Raw genomic sequence first — 17,762 nt, 5'->3', positions numbered from 1 at the left:
TTTTTACAAAACACACACACACACACACACGGGGAGATTGTGCGAGCTTCACACAGCAATGTCAGAACCGAGATTCAAACCTAGAACCTTTGACTGTGAGGCAGACTTGTTAACCACATGGATCACCATGCTGCCCTGTAAAAAACCTTATTTAATAATACATATTGTATTTTGACCTACAAAAGGCGGGACAACAATGCAGGAGCAACAAACTGTGGGAGCAACAAATTGATGTTCATTTCCCCCAATAAAGAGCACTCAACGATGCACATGAGATCTGAAATCAGCCTAAATTGAAAAGTGATTTGGACAATTTGGAATCGGCATTGAAACATGCTTAATTTGCAGTGTTTGCTGGCTGTGCAGAGTTTGGAAAGCAGAGTGTCACGTTGGAATGGAGACTGGACCCAAGAGCAGGCAAAGGCTGAGAGGTTGTGATGAACAGTTTATTGAAAAGGGGAAATGTAGATGGTCCTTGAGGTAGGAATTCACTTGATGATGAACACGGAGGAAACACTGAGGACATTGAGAGATACGGAGGTCAGAAAGGAGACGAGGAATAGTGTAGCTTACGTGGAGACTGGAGCAGCTGTAATACACTTGCAAGAGTTTCCGGGATCTGTCAGGCTTTTATGTAGGTGACGAGGGCTGATTGGTGGCAGGTGCGCGGCCGAGGAAGGTGCTGGAAAGAGGGAGGGGGAGAGAGAGAGGGCAAGGCTCCAACCATGGTACTGGCTCATGACAGTACCCCCCTCTCAACGGACGCCTCCCGTCATCCTGCCATGCTTCCCCGGGTGAGCTGCATAAAATTCAGAAATCAGGGAGTCGTCGATGATAAGCTTACGGGAAATCCAGGAACGCTCCTCCGAACCATACCCCTCCCAGTCCACCAGGTACTGGTAACCCCTCTTCCTGGGCCTCACGTCGAAGGTGCACGAAACCGTGACGGCCGGATGGTTGTCAATAACATGAGGGCGGGTTATGGCTGGAGGGCTCAGGGCGCAGGTAGAGACAGGCTTGAGCAATGACACGTGCAAGGTCGGATTATTTTTTAGAGACTGCGGGAGCTGGAGTTTGACAGACGTGCAATTGATTATCTTAGTGATGGGAAACGGACCGATAAAGCGTGGAGTGAGTTTGCGGGATTCCGTTTGGAGGGGGAGGTCACAGGAGGAAAGCCAAACGGTCTGACCCACCTTGTACTCAGGTGCAGGGGAACGATGAAGGTCCGCGAGCCGTTTATTTTTTTCCGCAGAGCGGGCCAAGGCTGCCCTGATGTCCTTCCATATGGACTGGGCCTTTTCAAGTGATCCCTCACCACTGATTGATTTGCCCGCCCCTTCGGGCCGTTGGTCTGTAGATGGTACCCGGAAGACAAGCTGGCTGCTGCGCCCACCGGCTTATAGATTTCCTTCCAAACCAGGGAGGAGAACTGGGGACCTCGGTCTGAGACGATGTCAATGGGGATACCGTGGAGTTTGAAGACATGGAGAACAAGGAGGTTAGCAGTTTCAAACGCAGAGGATAACTTGGGGAGGGGTACGTGATGGATGTATTTAGAGAATCGATCGACAATAGTGAAAAAGTTTGTGTTACCTTCAGAAGGGGGCAGGGTAATGAATTCCAGAGCAATGTGGGACCAAGGGTTGCTCGGGATGCGTAAGGGGCGCAACAGACAAGCCGGAGGCAGGTGTGAAGCCTTCCCTCGGGCGCAGACGGAGCAGGCTTGGACGAATTCCCGGGTGTCCTTGACCAGGCTGGGCCACCAGAAATGTTGCTGGATGCAATGAATAATGCGGGTGATGCCGGGATGACACGTGAGCTTGGAGTTGTGGGCCCACTGAAGGACATCAGAGCGTGCGGAATCAGGTATGAATAGACGGTTTGGAGGTCCGGTCTTGGGGTCAGGGTGAGTCGTTTGAGCGCGTTTGACTATCCGTTCAATCTTCCATGTGGCAGTACCAACGAAGCAGGAGGGAGGAACGATAGGTTCGTGTTCGGCAGGGCTGGAGGGGAATGAGTATATACAGGATAGGGCGTCGGGTTTGCTGTTGCGGGATCCAGGTCAGAAGTAGAGGCTGAAATGAAATCGGCTCAGAAAGAGGGCCCAGCGAGCTTGTCAGGGGTTAAGGCGTTTGGCAGAATGGAGTTAGGCAAGGTTCTTGTGATCAGTCCACATGATAAAGGGTACTTCAGTCCCCTCCAGCCAGTGCCTCCATTCCTCCAATGCCCAAATAATACCCAGCAGCTCTCGGTTGGCAATGTCGTAATTCTTCTCGGCAGCGGACAGGCGACAGGGAAAAAAAAGGCACAGGGATGAAGTTTCTGGGACGTGGGGTCCCGCTGCGAGAGAGTCCGAGGTGTCAACCTCCACCAGGAACTGGAGGGAGGGGTCGGGGTGGCGTAGGATGGGAGTACTGGTGAAAAGGGTCTTTAGCTGGCTGAAAGCTTGGGATGCTGCCGGGTTCCACTGAAAGGGGGAGCTGGTGGATGTAAGGCAAGTGAGTGGAATAGCGACCTTGCTGTAATTGCGGATGAGCTGAGAAAATGTACAGAGGAGAGGTGGAATTCGCATTGTTCTGGTTTGACGTACAGACGATTTTCGAGGAGGCGTTGGAGAACTTGGCATACATGAGTACGGTGTTCTTTTGGAGGGGTATTGAAATCGGTATTCGATTCATCCCCCTCTCGGATACGGATGAGGTGGTAGGCGTTTCGTAGGTCTAGTTTGGTGAATACTTGGGCATCGCAGAGGGGTTCAAATGACGGGTCAATGAGTGGTAGTGGTGATTTGTTTTTAAAGGTGATGTCATTGAGTCCACGGTAGTTGATACAGGGGCGGAGAGTGGTGTCTTCTCAACAAAAAAGAAGCCGGCCCCTACTGGAGACGAGGAAGGACGAATGAGTCTGGAAGCCAGAGAGTCATGGATATAGTCCTCCATTGCCTTTTTCTTAGGTCGGGAAAGGTTGAAGAGACGGCTGGAGGGAAGAGGGTCCCCCGGCAGCAGATTAACTGTGCAGTCATATGGGTGTGAGGGGGTAGAGAAATGGCCAGGTCTTTACTGAAAACAGGGGAGAGATCATGATATTCTACGGGGACACGGGAAACCGGTGTGGCAGATGGTGGTGGTTTGCCAGAGGGCAGTATAGCAGAGAGCAGGCAGTGTGAGTGGCAATGAGGGCTCCAACCGGTGATAGCTAAGTGCGTCCAGTCAATGGTGGGGTTATGTTTTTTGAGCCAGGGAATACCGAGGACTAATGGGGTCTCAGGGGAAGGGATAACAAAAAGAGAGATGTTCTCGCAGTGATTACCGGAAATCAGCAAGGTGAACGGCACTTTTTGGTGGATGATTCGGCCATCCAGGGCTGTGACTTCTTTGGGGGACGGAATTGGTTGGAGAGGGAGTTGGAGCTGATGTACTATACCTTCGTGAATAAAGTTATCGTCTGCACCAGAGTCTATAAGGGCTACAATGGGTGTGTTGTGAGTGGAACCTAGAATGCAAGCAGGAATGGTCAGACGGGAGGGAGAGCTAGAGGAAATGGTGGTGTGGCTCACCATGGCGCTCTCGGATCGTGGGGAGTCTGATCTTTTGCTCGCAGGGGGTACGTGGAAAAGAAGTGACCTGATTGACTGCAATAAATGCACAGCCGCTGGGTGACGCGACGCTGACGTTCCTGGAGATCTAGTCGTGTATTACCAATTTGCATGGTGTCATCTGGTGAAGTGGGTGGTGAGGAAGGGGCAATTGAAGGTGCAGAAGGTGGGTGAGGTACTGACAGCGCAGTGCTCACAGGGGAAGTGACCTTACGCGCTCTAACCCCCCTCTCTCTTGAGCTCTTTCCCACAGTCTGTTATCAAGGCGTATGGCGAGTTCAATAAGAACCTTAAGAGAGAGGTGGGCTCATCCCGGGCAGCGAGCTCGTCCTTTAGCTGCTCCGACAGCCCATTATGAAGAATTCCCCTAAGAGCAGCGTCATCCCACTCGCATTCACCCGCAAGTATCCTGAATTTGATGGAATAAGCTGCTACGGAACTAGCCCCCTAAGTGAGCGTAAGGAGATGGCGAGGGGCTTGTCTGCCCTGAACGGGGTATCAAATACTTTTTCCAGTTCGGTGGATAGTGTAACTTTCGTGGAAACTGGGAAGCCGTTTTACCGCTGGAGCAGCTGTAATACTCTGGCAAGAGTTTCCGGGATCTGGCAGGCTTTTATGCAGTTGGTAACGAGGGCTAATTGGTGACAGGTGTACGGTCGAGGAAGGTGCTGGAAAGAGAGAGAGGGAGGGGGAGAGAGAGAGGGCAAGATGTCGCAAGGCGCCATCCAGGCTCCAACCATGGTACTGCAGGGTGGCTCATGACACAGAGGATAAAAAGCTGAGTTCTCAACATCATAATAAAATATTTTTTAAATACAACTTTTACATCGGTTTCACATTAAGATTTTTAAATTTTTTTGTTTGCTGTGTCCTGAGATTGGGCTTGAGCGCCCCCCAAAATGGACTAGAAACGCCTATGGTCTGATTTAATAATTTAATTTGACAAAAGAAATCTGTAACGTTGGGACCTGACAATAATTGAGGAAGACTAAAATGACTTACAGTATTTCAATCAGAAAAAGCTTTACTAATTGGAAGAGGTTTGCTTCGAGTCAGTGTCATTATGTTTTGGTATGTTGAATTGTCCTTCAGTTTTGTTCTTCTAAAACATTTTTTTCAATGTTTTTTTTTCCAACAGATTTCAGAAAACCTGGGCAAAATGTACAGTGAAATGATCTTCATACACGGCTTTGTTCACTGTGACCCCCACCCTGGCAATGTGTTGGTTCGAAAGTGTCAAAAAAGCAAGAAGACAGAGATCATCCTACTCGATCATGGGCTTTATCAGGTTATAAATCTTCAAGCTCCACAAAGCACAAATAACAGAAAAATGTTCCAATTTTGTTGTCCATTTTTCATGTGCTGACGGAGGCCTTGAGTAAATAGATTGATAAGCAAACACACAGTTTGGAAGCACGTAAAAATACATTGATTTTGCACATACTTAGACACAGACAGACGGCCAGACAGACAGACAAATTTATTAGAGCCCCAGCACACTAAAAGCTTTTTGATAAGCAACTCTTTTGATGTGTTCTTAGCAGAGTGCTGGGTGCTGTGTTCAAATTGGACATAACCTATGTGAATTCTAAAGACACACAAAAATTGAATTGGCAGCATTCACTAACAAGAATTTGCTAAAAGAAGCAGAAAAGCTGAGGTTATCTTTCTAGACTGGGGGTGACCAACGTGCGTCTTTGTGTCAGCCAGTAAGGTGGCCTTTCGAGGATTTCCACTTTCACAAATACACTTATGAAAAAAAAAATCAAAATGCATGAGTGTTTGACAATGCAACCATATAGGAGCCATTATTTGTTTTTTAACAAAACAAATTGTCAGTGTGTCATTGATTATAAAACTTTAAGACATATAAGTAGCACAAACAGTTTGTTCGGGTTTTTTTTACCGCTAGCTGCCACCTGCTAAACAAAGGCAATCAAATCATGGCTCTGTTGCTACGGAGATGTCATCAACCAGTATAAGAGTTTGTCACATATATAACTTCGTGAGAAACTCAATTTAAAAATGCAATTGCATAATATGGCTCATTGGTAACTCTAAATTCATATAAACATAATATTGAATGTATGTATCTGCAGTGAATAATATTCAAATTCTACACTGTTTTGGGGGAATGTAAAAAATAGACGCATAACACAATGTCAGAAATTGCCTGTACATTTAAATGCCACAAATAAAGTTAATGATTTGAAAAATGAATTCTACAAAATTAAACTTGTTAACTAACCTTAGGCTTAACAGTAGATCCCCAGATCCCTTGTGACCATGTCAAAGTATTCTCTAGAAAGATATTGAACCCCCAGTTACTTCTGGCACTGTGTTATGAGTGTGTAAATAAGCTTTTGTTTTTCAATCATGACGACACATCCCATTATTAATTGTGTGACTGGGTGAGTAGGTAACAGTTGTAAATGTATATGAGTAAAGCCCATTTGCCATTTACCATTTGTTTGTCTTCCAATACCACATACTCCACTAAGTAAATTTTTTTTATCAGCGATTCAAGTAAATGTAAAAAGAAAAAACGTAATGAGACATAACAATATTAGTTTCATTGCAATATACTATGTACTTTATTTAACAAGTGATAGTCACTTCTAATGCTTTCTGTACCCAGGTTCTACAACCAGACTTCAGGATAAACTACTGCCAGCTCTGGCAGGCTCTGATTCATCAGGACATGTCTGGGGTGGAGCATTACAGTCGCAAACTGGGAGCTGGAGATCTGTACCCACTGTTTGCTTGTGTACTCACCGCTCGTTCCTGGGCTGCCATCAACTCTGGCATTAGTTCAGTGCCTGTCACACTCTCAGAGGTAGGATTTATATTGGTTCCTAAGAGAAAATCTACTACTAATACTGAAATGCTACAAATACCAACACATGCCACTACTCAACTCTAGTTATATAGCACTTTGAGAACTACCGCCACTGGAACAAAGTGGTTTACTTAAACACAAATCGAACATGAGACAATGTAACACAACATAATTTAGTAAATAATAAAACAATAAGAAAGTTAAACAAATAAAACATGAAAAAAAATAAGACAATAACACAAGGACAGAGTTTCTCTGTTAAACGCTAAGGAATACAGCTGTGTTTTGAGACAGGTTTTAAAAACTGGTAATGAACTACCTACACTACACCACTACACTAATGATACTACTACACTAGGAGAAAATGTTCCGCAGATATTTTTTCTAACCCAATATACTCTATGATGAGATTTAACCAGTGATTAATATTGATAGATTGTTTATTTTTCCAGTTTAGTAATATTGTTTTCTTAGCGGTAGCTAACGCAACGAGTATTGATTGTGAATATTTCATTTGGTGATTGATTATGCTTAAGTCACCAAGTATGCACAAATTTGGGGAAGGTGGAATCCTGCAGTTCAAAATATAGGAGAGTTTCTGCGTAACTGAAGTCTAAAAGCATTGAATTGGTGTGCATTCCCATATAGCATGAAAATAGGTGGTTGGGGTATTTTTTAGTGCATTGCGTGCATATATTAGATGAAGATAAACCCATTTTATGCATAGTGTATTGAGTAAAGTGTGTTCTATGGAGCACTTTATATTTTATAAGCTGTAAATTTGTATTTTTTGTCCTCCTAAACGTATTGTTACATATTTGTATCCAGTAATTATGGTCAGCAGACATACAGTAGAAAGGTCTTCTTCCCATTTAGTGATTGGTAAGTGCATTGATTTTGTGCATGAGATTAATTAATAAACTTTTGAGAGGTTTTTTTTTTTCCTTTTCCTCAACTGCCCCCTGGTAGAGCGCTCAGCTCAGGAAAAGGAAATCACAAAGGAGGACAACTTCGTCTCTACAGGAAAACTGCACTCACTATTTATAAACAATTGCACATAGCACACAGCACTCATTACAAGGATTCCATTGCCCAAACCAAATCACCATATTTCTCTGGTCTCATCACATCTAATGCTGGAAATACGAAAAAAAACTCCAGCCACCTCTCTACCTCCTCATATTAACACATTAATGCTGTAATTCACTGAAAAAAAATAAAAATATCCACCAACACTTCCATGCCACCTCTCTGCAAACCCCCCCCCCCTTTCCTCCGGCAGTGTTTCTCTTCTTTCACACTCCCCGATCTTTCAAAAATTGCTTATCTCATTCATAAATTTAATGCCTCCACCTGTCAGCTTGATCCCCTCCCCACAACCTTTCTCAAATTCAGCCTGTCATCATTGCTTCCCCGCATTTCTGCCATCATCCACTCTTCTCTCCACCGGTATTGTCATATCACTGTTCAAAACTGCAGATGTTTACCACATCCTCAAAAAATCTGGTTCGGACCACAACAACTACGATATCCTCCGGCCCATCTCCAATTTACCCTTCATTCCAAAGTTCTTGAAAAAGTAGTCACCACCCAACTCCACTCACACTTATCACTTAACAGCCTCTATAAGCCTTTCTAGTCCGGTTTTCGTCCCATCCACAGTACCAAAGCAGCTTTTCTAAAAATTGCCACTGACCTCCTCGTTGCAGCTAACTCTAGTTCATGTTCCATCCTCATCCTCCTAGACCTAAGTGCTGCCTTTAACACCATGTCACACCCCATCCCCCTCATTAGACTCTCCTCCACTGGCATCGCCCACTCCGTCCTAGACTGGTTCCCCTCGTATCTCAAAGACTGCACGAAGTTCATCCAGCTCAAGTCATTTTCATCCTATCCCAAAGGTATGCCACAGGGCTCTGTTCTGGGGCCACTTCTTTTCATCATCTACCTCCTTCCCCTCGGCAGCATTTTCTGTAAATTCAACATCTTCTCCCATTGATAACACCCAGCTCTACCTCTCAGGTAGAATTTAGAATCCAGTTCAAACTCCTCCTCTTCTCCTTCAAGGCCATTGGCAACCTTGCCCCTCCATACTTGTCCAACCTCCTCCTCATTGCCATTGCAGCCTTTACCCTCAGATCCTCCATCCACCTGACTGTCCCGCCATCCCGTCTCAGCACCAAAGTGACTGAAGGCTCTGTTCCCCAGCTCTGGAACTCTTTCCCACCAGACCTCTGCAACTCAAGTTTCTTTCTCCACCTTGAAAACCAAACTAAAAACCCACCTGTTCAAGATCGCCTACTCACTGTAACTCCACTACCCTGTTTTTGTTTGTTTTTGTAATTGTTTTATTCTCTCTGGATAATTCTGTTTTTATTGTTGCTTTTTATGTACAGTGTCCTTGAGGGTGTCCAAAATTATTAATAATAATAATTATTATTAATATTATTATTATAAATGTCTGCCATCCAGTGTGAGCCACAGGCTGAATGATGTGTCAAGCAGATCTATGTCACATCTACCCATTGCCTCAATAATATTCATTTGGAATTTGGGCATGCCCTCCAAGCTCCTCTTTAAGTGTGGCATGACAAGCTCTTTGCCCACCTGCTCGAATAGCCAGTGTGAATATTTTGCACCAGCAAAATATACATGGTGAAGTTTGTGTAAGCTTTGAGAGTGGCAACACCACCGCATTGTTCCAGAGAACCATGTGTGGCATCCAGGTTCTCCATTTACATGAGTCCTTGCTAAGTATCTGATCTACTGTGTCCACTCCTCTTGTTTTGTTGTATCACAAAAAGACAACATTATTTCCTTTCTTCTAAACATACAGTGCCATGAGAAAGTATTTGCCCACTTCTTGAAATCTTTAATTTAATTAATTAAACTTAATTTTTTTTTTTTAGATATTTTCTATGTGAAAAATAGTTGCCCCCCTTCTTAAATCATAAATTAACAGTTAACAATTCTCAGGAGGGGGCGGTCAACAAAAATTACACCAAGAGCACAACCCAATTCTGGATTTTTGTTAAATCCGATCTTTTTATGAATTTGTCGTTCACATTATTAAAAACAAATGCGGCTTCTACTGTGGACAGAACACGTCCGTGATGTCACAAGCATGCGCACAGACCAGGACGTCTCATGGCGGATGCACACAAACACGAGTCACTGTGTTGACAGAAGTAAATATGGCCCTCGCGTAGGTCTCGTCATGATGCATTTGTGGTGATTTCAAGGATTTTGTGCAACCGGAGCCAACATCTTATATTTATCAGTTCTAAAGCATATTCTTTTTGCCACTGACTGTTTTCTGGTCCTTCGTCACCGTTTCCATTTTGTGGCGTGTCTGTTTTGTCGAACAATTGTGACGTTTGTCGCCATTTGATGACGTATGGGCCTCTCGCGTCTCATGCGATTTCTATCCACATCTAAAAGGTCAGTCGGCTATGAAAAAATTGGAATTGTACTGTTCACATTGACGAAAAAATCTGATACGTCACATTGGGAAAAAGAAAAATCGGAATGGACCCGCAGTGTGAACATATCCGAAAAGAGAGATCGAGAAATGCCGGCCTCCTTTGCCTCAGTTAAGGTCAGTGTCCATGAATTAACAATAATGAAGAGACTGGGGAAAATGGTATCAAGGACAGTGTTCCAAGGTGAAAACCACTCCTAACCAAAAAGAACATAAAGTAAGGGAGAATGTTCTGCCATCAGTTTATGACCTCAAGTTGAAGCACAATTGGGTTCTGCAGCAAGACTACAATCTGAAATCCACCATAAAGTTGACTTCCGGAGGACTTTAAAAAAAAATTTCAATGGTTTTGTAGTGGCTAAGTCAAAGTCCAGACTTCAATCATGACCTTAAAAAGGCAGTCCATGCTCCAAACCCCTCCATTGTTGGTGAATGAAAACAATTCTGCAATGAAGGATGGGCCAAAATATCTCCAGATGTGACAGGCTCATTGTGAGTTATAGAAAACACTTGATTTCAGTTGTTGCTGCTGAGGGTTGCCCAACATCTTATTAGGTTTGGGTGGCAGTTACTTTTTAACATTGGGCCAGATAACTTTGAATATTTCCTTGAATTTTCCTTAAGAAATAAAATTGTCATTTAAAAACTGCATTTTGTTTTTAATTGTGTTATCTTTATCTGATATATACATTTGATGAGCTTAATTGGGGAGATATGCAAAAAAATCTAACTTTTGAGGAGGGGAAAAATATTTTTTTCATGGGACTGTATGTAGCTCACCACCATCATCTATCCATTGAATTCAAATTCTGAGCAAATAATCTTCAGCGATTTATATGGCTTTGTGGTAAGTGTGGAGCATAAAACGGTTGTTGGATATCGTCCATCCATCCATCCATTTTCTACCGTTTATCCGAGATGGGGTCGCAGGGGCAGTAGGTTTAGCTTTAGCAGGGACGCCTAGGCTTCCCTCTCCCCAGCCACTTCATCCAACTCTTCCGGGGGGATCCCGAGGCGTTCCCAGGCCAGCCGAAAGATGTAGTCTCTCCAGCGTGTCCTGGGTCGTCCCCGGAGACGTGCCCGGAACACCTCACCAGGGAGGCGTCCAGGAGGCAACCTAAACAGATGCCCCACCCACCTCATCTGGCCCCCCTCGATGTGGAGGAGCAGCGGCTCTACTATGAGATCCTCCCGGATGACAGAGCTTCTCACCCTATCTCTAAGGGAGAGCCTGGACACCCTGCGGAGGAAACACATTTCGGCCGCTTGTATCCGGGATCTTGTTCTTTCGGTCATGACCCACAGCTCATGACCATAGGTGAGGGTAAGAACGTAGATCAACCGGTAAGTCGAGAGCTTCGCCTTTTGGCTTAGCTCCTTCTTTACCACAACGGACCGATACAAAGTCTGCATCACTGCAGACGCTGCACCGATCTGCCTGTCAATCTCCCGTTCCATTCTTCCCTCACTCGTGAACAAGACCCCAAGAAACTTGAACTCCTCCACTTGGGGCAGGATCTCATCTATGACCTGGAGAGGGCACGCCACCCTTTCCCGACTGAGGACCATGGTCTCAGATTTGGAGGTGCTGATTCTCATCCCAGCCGCTTCACACTGTGAACCGCTCCAGTAAGAGTTGGAGAGCACGGCTTGATGAAGCCAACAGAAACACATCATCTGCAAAAAGCAGAGATGCAATACTGAGGCCACCAAACCAGACCCCCTCTACGCCTCGGCTGCGCCTTGAAATTCTGTCCATAAAAGTTATGAACAGAATCGGTGACAAAGGGCAGCCTTGGCAGAGCCCAACCCTCACCGGGAACGAGTCCGATTTACTGCCGGATATGCGGACCAAACTCTGACTCCGGTCGTACAGCCCGTATCACGGGGTTCGGTACCCCATACTCCCGAAGCACCCCCCAGAGGACTCCCAGAGGGACACGGTCGAAGGCCTTCTCCAAGTCCACAAAACACATGTAGACTTGTTGGGCAAACTCCCATGCACCGTCGAGGACCCTGCCGAGGGTGTAGAGCTGGTCCACTGTTGGGTATCGTGCGATTAATTAATTGATTGATTAAGAGCAGAATGCCAGCACTCTACTTTCTATCTACAATTCCAATGAAGTTGGGACGTTGTGTTAAAAACAGAATACAATGATTTGCAAATCGTGTTCAACTTATATTTAATTGAATACACTACAAAGACAAGATATTTAATGTTCAAACTGATAAACTTTATTGTTTTTAGCACTTAGAATTGTATGGCTGCAAGACGTTCCAAAAAAGCTGGGACATGGTCATGTTTACCACTGTGTTTCATCACCTTTTCTTTTAACAACATTCAATAAACGTTTGGGAACTGAGGACACTAATTGTTGAAGCTTTGTAGGTGGAATTCTTTCCCATTCTTGCTTGGTGTACAGCTTCAGCTGTTCAACAGTCCGCTGTCTCCGTTGTCGTATTTTACGGTTGATAATGCGCCACACATTTTCAATGGGAAACAGGTCTGGACTGCAGGCACGCCAGTCTAGTACACTCACTCTTTTATTACGTAGCCACGCTGTTGTAACACGTGCAGAATGTGGTTTAGCATTGTCGTGCTGAAATAAGTAGGGGCATCCATGAAAAAGACGTTGCTTGGATGGCAGCATATGTTTCTCCAAAACCTGTATGTACCTTCAGCATTAATGTTGCCTTCACAGATCTGTAAGTTACCCATGCCATTGGCACTAACAGAGCCCGATACCATCACAGATGCTGGCTTTTGAACTTTGCGTCCATAACAGTCCGGATGGTTCTTTTCCTCTTTGGCCCGGAGGACACGACGCCCACAATTTCCAAAAACAATTTTAAATGTGGACTCGTCAAACCACAGAACACTTTTCCACTTTGCATCAGTCCATCTTAGATGAGCTCTGGCCCAGAGAAGCTGGCAGCGTTTCTGGGTGTTGTTGATAAATGGCTTTTGCTTTTGCATGGTAGAGTTTCAAGTTGCACTTTCGGATATAGCGCCGAACTGTATTTACTGACATTGGTTTTCTGAAGTGTTCCTGAGCCCATGTGGTGATATCTGTCATGGCCCTGTGTTTCAAGTTGTTTTTCTTTGTGTTGCAGTGTCTGGGTGGGCGTGGACATCGGTGACGCACCTGTCATGCATTGTAATCATCAGCCTTTTTAGGGGGGCACCGTGACAGTGTGTGGGCGTCGGAATATTCACTCGTTTTCGCCCCGTGTTTGCCGCCGTTCTGACGGCTGTCCAAATTTAGGCTCAATACGATTATACCACACGGACCGTTTGTCGTGTCTCCCTGCGTTATCTGTTTTTGATTCTCTCTGGTTGTGAGTTCCTTTAGTTTCGTATGTCTCGCCATCACATGCTCTGCCATTGAATTAAAATTGTTCGGACCTCTGACCTGGAGTCTATTTTGTGGGATCTGCCCTTACGGCATTGCCGATCGTGACAATATACTTGACATGACTTCCGCATGCAGTACCACAGTTCCTCTCTGGGTACTCTGTCATAGGCTTTCTCTAGATCTACAAAGACACAATGTAGCTCCTTCTGACCTTCTCTGTACTTTTCCATCAGCATCCTCAGGGCAAATAATGCATCTGTGGTACTCTTTCTAGGCATGAAACCATACTGTTGCTCGCAAATACTCACTTCTGTCCTGAGTCTAGCCTCCATTACTCTTTCCCATTACTTCATTGTGTGGCTCATCAACTTTATTCCTCTATAGTTCCCACAGCTCTACACATCACCCTTTTTCTTAAAAATGGGCACCAGTACACTTTTCCTCCATTCATCAGGCATCTTCTCACACACTAGAATTCTATTGCACAAGCTGGTCAAAAACTCCACAGCCACCTCTCCTAGATGCTTCCATACCTCCACAGGAATGTCATCAGGACCAACTGCCTTTCCATTTTTCATCCTCTTTAATGCCTTTCTAACTTCCCTCATACTAATCATTGCCACTTCCTGGTCCACCACACTTGCCTCTTCTACTCTCCCTTCTCTCTCATTTTCCTCATTCATCAACTCCTCGAAGTATTCTTTCCATCCAGCTAGCACACTGCTGGCACCACTCAACATATTTCCATCTCTATCCTTAATCACCCTAACCTGCTGCACATCCTTCCCATCTCTATCCCTCATTTCTAATTTTATCCAACCTGGTCACTCCGAGAGCGAACCTCAATATCTTCATTTCCGCCACCTCAAGCTCTGCTTCCTGTTGTTTCTTCAGTGCCACTGTCTCTAATCCGTACATCATGGCTGGCCTCACCACTGTTTTATAAACTTTGCCCTTCATCCTAGCAGAGACTCTTCTGTCACATGACACACCTGACACCTTCCTCCACCCGTTCCAACCTGCTTGGACCCGTTTCTTCACTTCCTGACCACACTCACCATTGCTCTGGACGGTTGACCCCAAGTATTTAAAGTCCTCCACCCTTGCTATCTCTTCTCCCTGTACAGCCACCTCTCCTAGATGCTTCCATACCTCCACAGGAATGTCATCAGGACCAACTGCCTTTCCATTTTTCATCCTCTTTAATGCCTTTCTAACTTCCCCCTTACTAATCATTGCCACTTCCTGGTCCACCACACTTGCCTCTTCTCCTCTCCCTTCTCTCTTGTTTTCCTCATTTATCAACTCCTCGAAGTATTCTTTCCATCTAGCACACCGCTGGCACCAATCAACATATTTCCATCTCTATCCTTAATCACCCTAACCTGCTGCACATCCTTCCCATCTCTATCCCTCTGTCTGGCCAGCCTGTATAGATCCTTTTATATATTTGTATATATATAATATATATATTTTTTTTATAGATCCTTTTTTTATCCTATGCTGTCTAGCCACACTCTCCCCTACCACTACCTTACAGTTGGTAACCTCCTTCAGATTACATCATCTGCACAAGATGTAATCCACCTGCGTGCTTCTACCTCCGCTCTTGTAGGTCACCCTATGTTCATGCCTCTTCTGGAAAAAAGTGTTCACTACAGCCATTTGCATCCTTGTTGCAAAGTCTACCACTATCTGTCCCTCCAAGTTCCTTTCCTGGATGCCATACTTACCCATCACTTCTTCATCACCCCTCTTACCTTCACCAACATGTCCATTACAATGTGCACCAATTACGAGTCTCTCTCTGTCTGGGATGCTCAGAACTACTTTGTCTAGCTCCTTCCAGAATTTCTCTTTCACCTCTAGGTCACATCCTACCGGTGGGGCATAGCCACTAATCACATTACACACAACACCCTCAATTTCAAGTTTCAGCCTCATCACTCAATCTGATACTCTTTTCACCTCCAAGACATTCTTAGCCAACTCTTCTTTTAAAATAACCCCGACTCCATTTCTCTTCCCATCTACACCATGGTAAATTAATTTAAACCCTGCCCCTAAACTTATAGCCTTACTGCCTTTCCACCTGGTCTCCTGGACACACAATATATCAACCTTTCTCCTAATCATCATGTCAACCAACTCCCGAGATTTTCCTGTCATAGTCCCAACATTCAAAGTCCCCACATTCAGTTCTAGGCTCTGTGCTTTCCTCTTTTCTTTCTGCCGAATAACCCGCTTTCCACCTCTTCTTCTTCTTTGACTTCGACCCACGGTAGCTGAATTTCCAACGGTGCCCTGCAGGTTGACGGCGCCGGTGGCGGATGTTGTTAACCCGGGCCACGACCGATCCGGTATGGAATTATTTGGATGAACGCTCATATTTGTTTGGCAAAGTTTTAAGCCGGATGCCCTTCCTGACGCAACCCTCTGCATTTATCCGGGCTTGGGACCGGCCTACAGTTTCCACTGACTTGTGCCCCCCATAGGGCTGCATTAATGTAATCGATTGGAAGATGCATTTGTTCCATTCTGAAGAGTGATTGATACATTATATGCAGGCATGCAATTGTTTCCCAGCATTAATTGTTATCAGACAGGAAGATAACTACAATATATAACACTCTGGGCTGCTCCATTTGTGTTTACTAATTACCAAAAAATTTATGTTCATTTCTGTTCGCATTTTTTTGGGTTTTTGCAATACTGTATGTTAGCATTAAGGTAGCTGATGTTTGTTTTTAATTGTGTTTAACGCGTCAAGTTTTACTGCAAACAACAACTGGGAGGACAAACAAGCAAGCACGTTTTGCCTCTCATTTGGAGAATGGTTTGCTATCTCTCAAACTGCTCACAGCCACTCAAGAAAAAAAATTGTACTAAAAAGAGATATTTTGAAGGCAATATACCGCGATACATTGCAGGACCGGCAATGTGGCTATTGAACACATGTACATTGAGATGGTAACTCGAGAAATTAAGGTATTATCTTGAATAATTCTTACATATGGATGAATTCCAGCGTGCAACCTTGCTGACACTGAAAATTAAAGTTCTAGTAGGAGAACAGCACAACCAGGCCATCCACAAAACAAGTTCCCTCACATGACAACTCATTCTATGAGCTGTCAGTCATTGGTCCTGGAAAAAAAAATATGACAAATTAGAAAAGTACAACAAACAATAGAAATGTAAAAAAAAATAATAATAATCAAAACAAAAAAAAAAAGTATGGCAATTAAATTACTTCTAGTAGTAGTTTGATAACTATTGAAATAGACTTTTTTTTGCCAGCCAAAAGTGATGTCTCATACATCCAAATTTGTGGGGTTGATGTTATAATTTTGTATATAAATTCGGGATGTTTGATACCACTTTTTTTTAGACTGATACACTATGAGTATTCAGTTCTCAGTACTCACTGATACTGATCCCAAGTACCGATACTATTACTTTTTATTCATAAAATTTCAATGAACACAATGACATGATTCCGAAGAAAGACTTTTCTTTCTGAGGCACATGATGATTTGCAAAGGTGTCAATTTCCCGCAGTGTAGCGCAAACTACTGATGAGGATGACTTACTCAATGTCAGATTTTTTTGCTTTAAGTATCGTTGGCAGGTATTGGCAGCCTTTGCGAGTACCAGATACCTTGTAATATGGTCGGTATTGGCCGGATACCGATACGTGTTACCGTTACTCGTCCATCCGTAGTATAAACACAGTGGGCAATCCGGTATATGCTCAACCGACATCTGCATTTGGCAAATAAGGTCAAAGCACTTTCTTCCAGCACAGGTAAATGGCAGAACCCTATAGCAGGAGACCACGACAAAGCACCCAAAGGAACTTTAAACGTCTGCAATGTATTTTTTTAACCAAGATTTCCCCACAGAGCCACCAAATATGGCAATATTAGATGTTTAGGCTTTATTTGTTCTTACATATATTTGTATAATAAATGATATATCTTTGGACCAAAGACACCAGCAATAAAGAAAACAAAATTTCATTTAGCTCAGCTTCAAACTATCATGTCATCAACACGTAATGCTCGTTAATGCAGCATACACAGGAGGTCCGCTAACCTGTTTTCCGGGTTTGGTCAACTGATGTTCCGTATATCGCGGATTATTCTGGTAATCATGATTACATGAAGTAATTCATTGCCTGAGCCAGGTTAAAAAGCCAGGTGAAGCAACAGGAGAAATATGGCCAAAAAAACAAAACATCCCCCCCCACCACAAAATCCTTATGATTTGCTCAAGGGTTACTCATGTCCATATGTACTGGACTGGTCAACCCTAGTGCAACAGATGCACTGTAAGGCAACTAAGATTTTTCCTATTTATTGATTTTGATGGCAGCTGCCACTCCCTAACTCTGTTTGAACGATACAGTAGTAGCTGTTGTTGCCCATATATGCCCAGGAGACTTACAAAGATTACACCAAGAGAGGAGCAATGAGTCATCCAGGA

The 17,762-nt window shown here is 44.2% G+C and overlaps 1 protein-coding gene across 9 annotated transcripts in view; it reads left to right on the top strand.

Annotated features, from left to right (window-relative positions):
* The window catches only part of adck1 (aarF domain containing kinase 1), a 156,832-nt gene that overhangs the window by 109,163 nt on the left and 29,907 nt on the right, over positions 1 to 17,762 (top strand). For all 9 annotated transcript variants that reach the window (XR_009791549.1, XM_061795542.1, XM_061795540.1 and 6 more), the window contains 2 exons: positions 4,737 to 4,886; positions 6,237 to 6,434. Coding sequence is in view for 8 of the 9 variants with exons in the window: in XM_061795542.1 (XP_061651526.1) it covers positions 4,737 to 4,886; positions 6,237 to 6,434 (348 nt within the window). In the remaining variant the exon portion in view is untranslated. The remainder of the gene's footprint in view (positions 1 to 4,736; positions 4,887 to 6,236; positions 6,435 to 17,762) is intronic.

Source organism: Phyllopteryx taeniolatus, chromosome 13 (genome assembly GCF_024500385.1).
Source record: "Phyllopteryx taeniolatus isolate TA_2022b chromosome 13, UOR_Ptae_1.2, whole genome shotgun sequence".
NCBI classification, from domain to species: Eukaryota; Metazoa; Chordata; class Actinopteri; order Syngnathiformes; family Syngnathidae; genus Phyllopteryx; species Phyllopteryx taeniolatus.
This window is presented reverse-complemented; position numbering and strand designations above follow the sequence as displayed.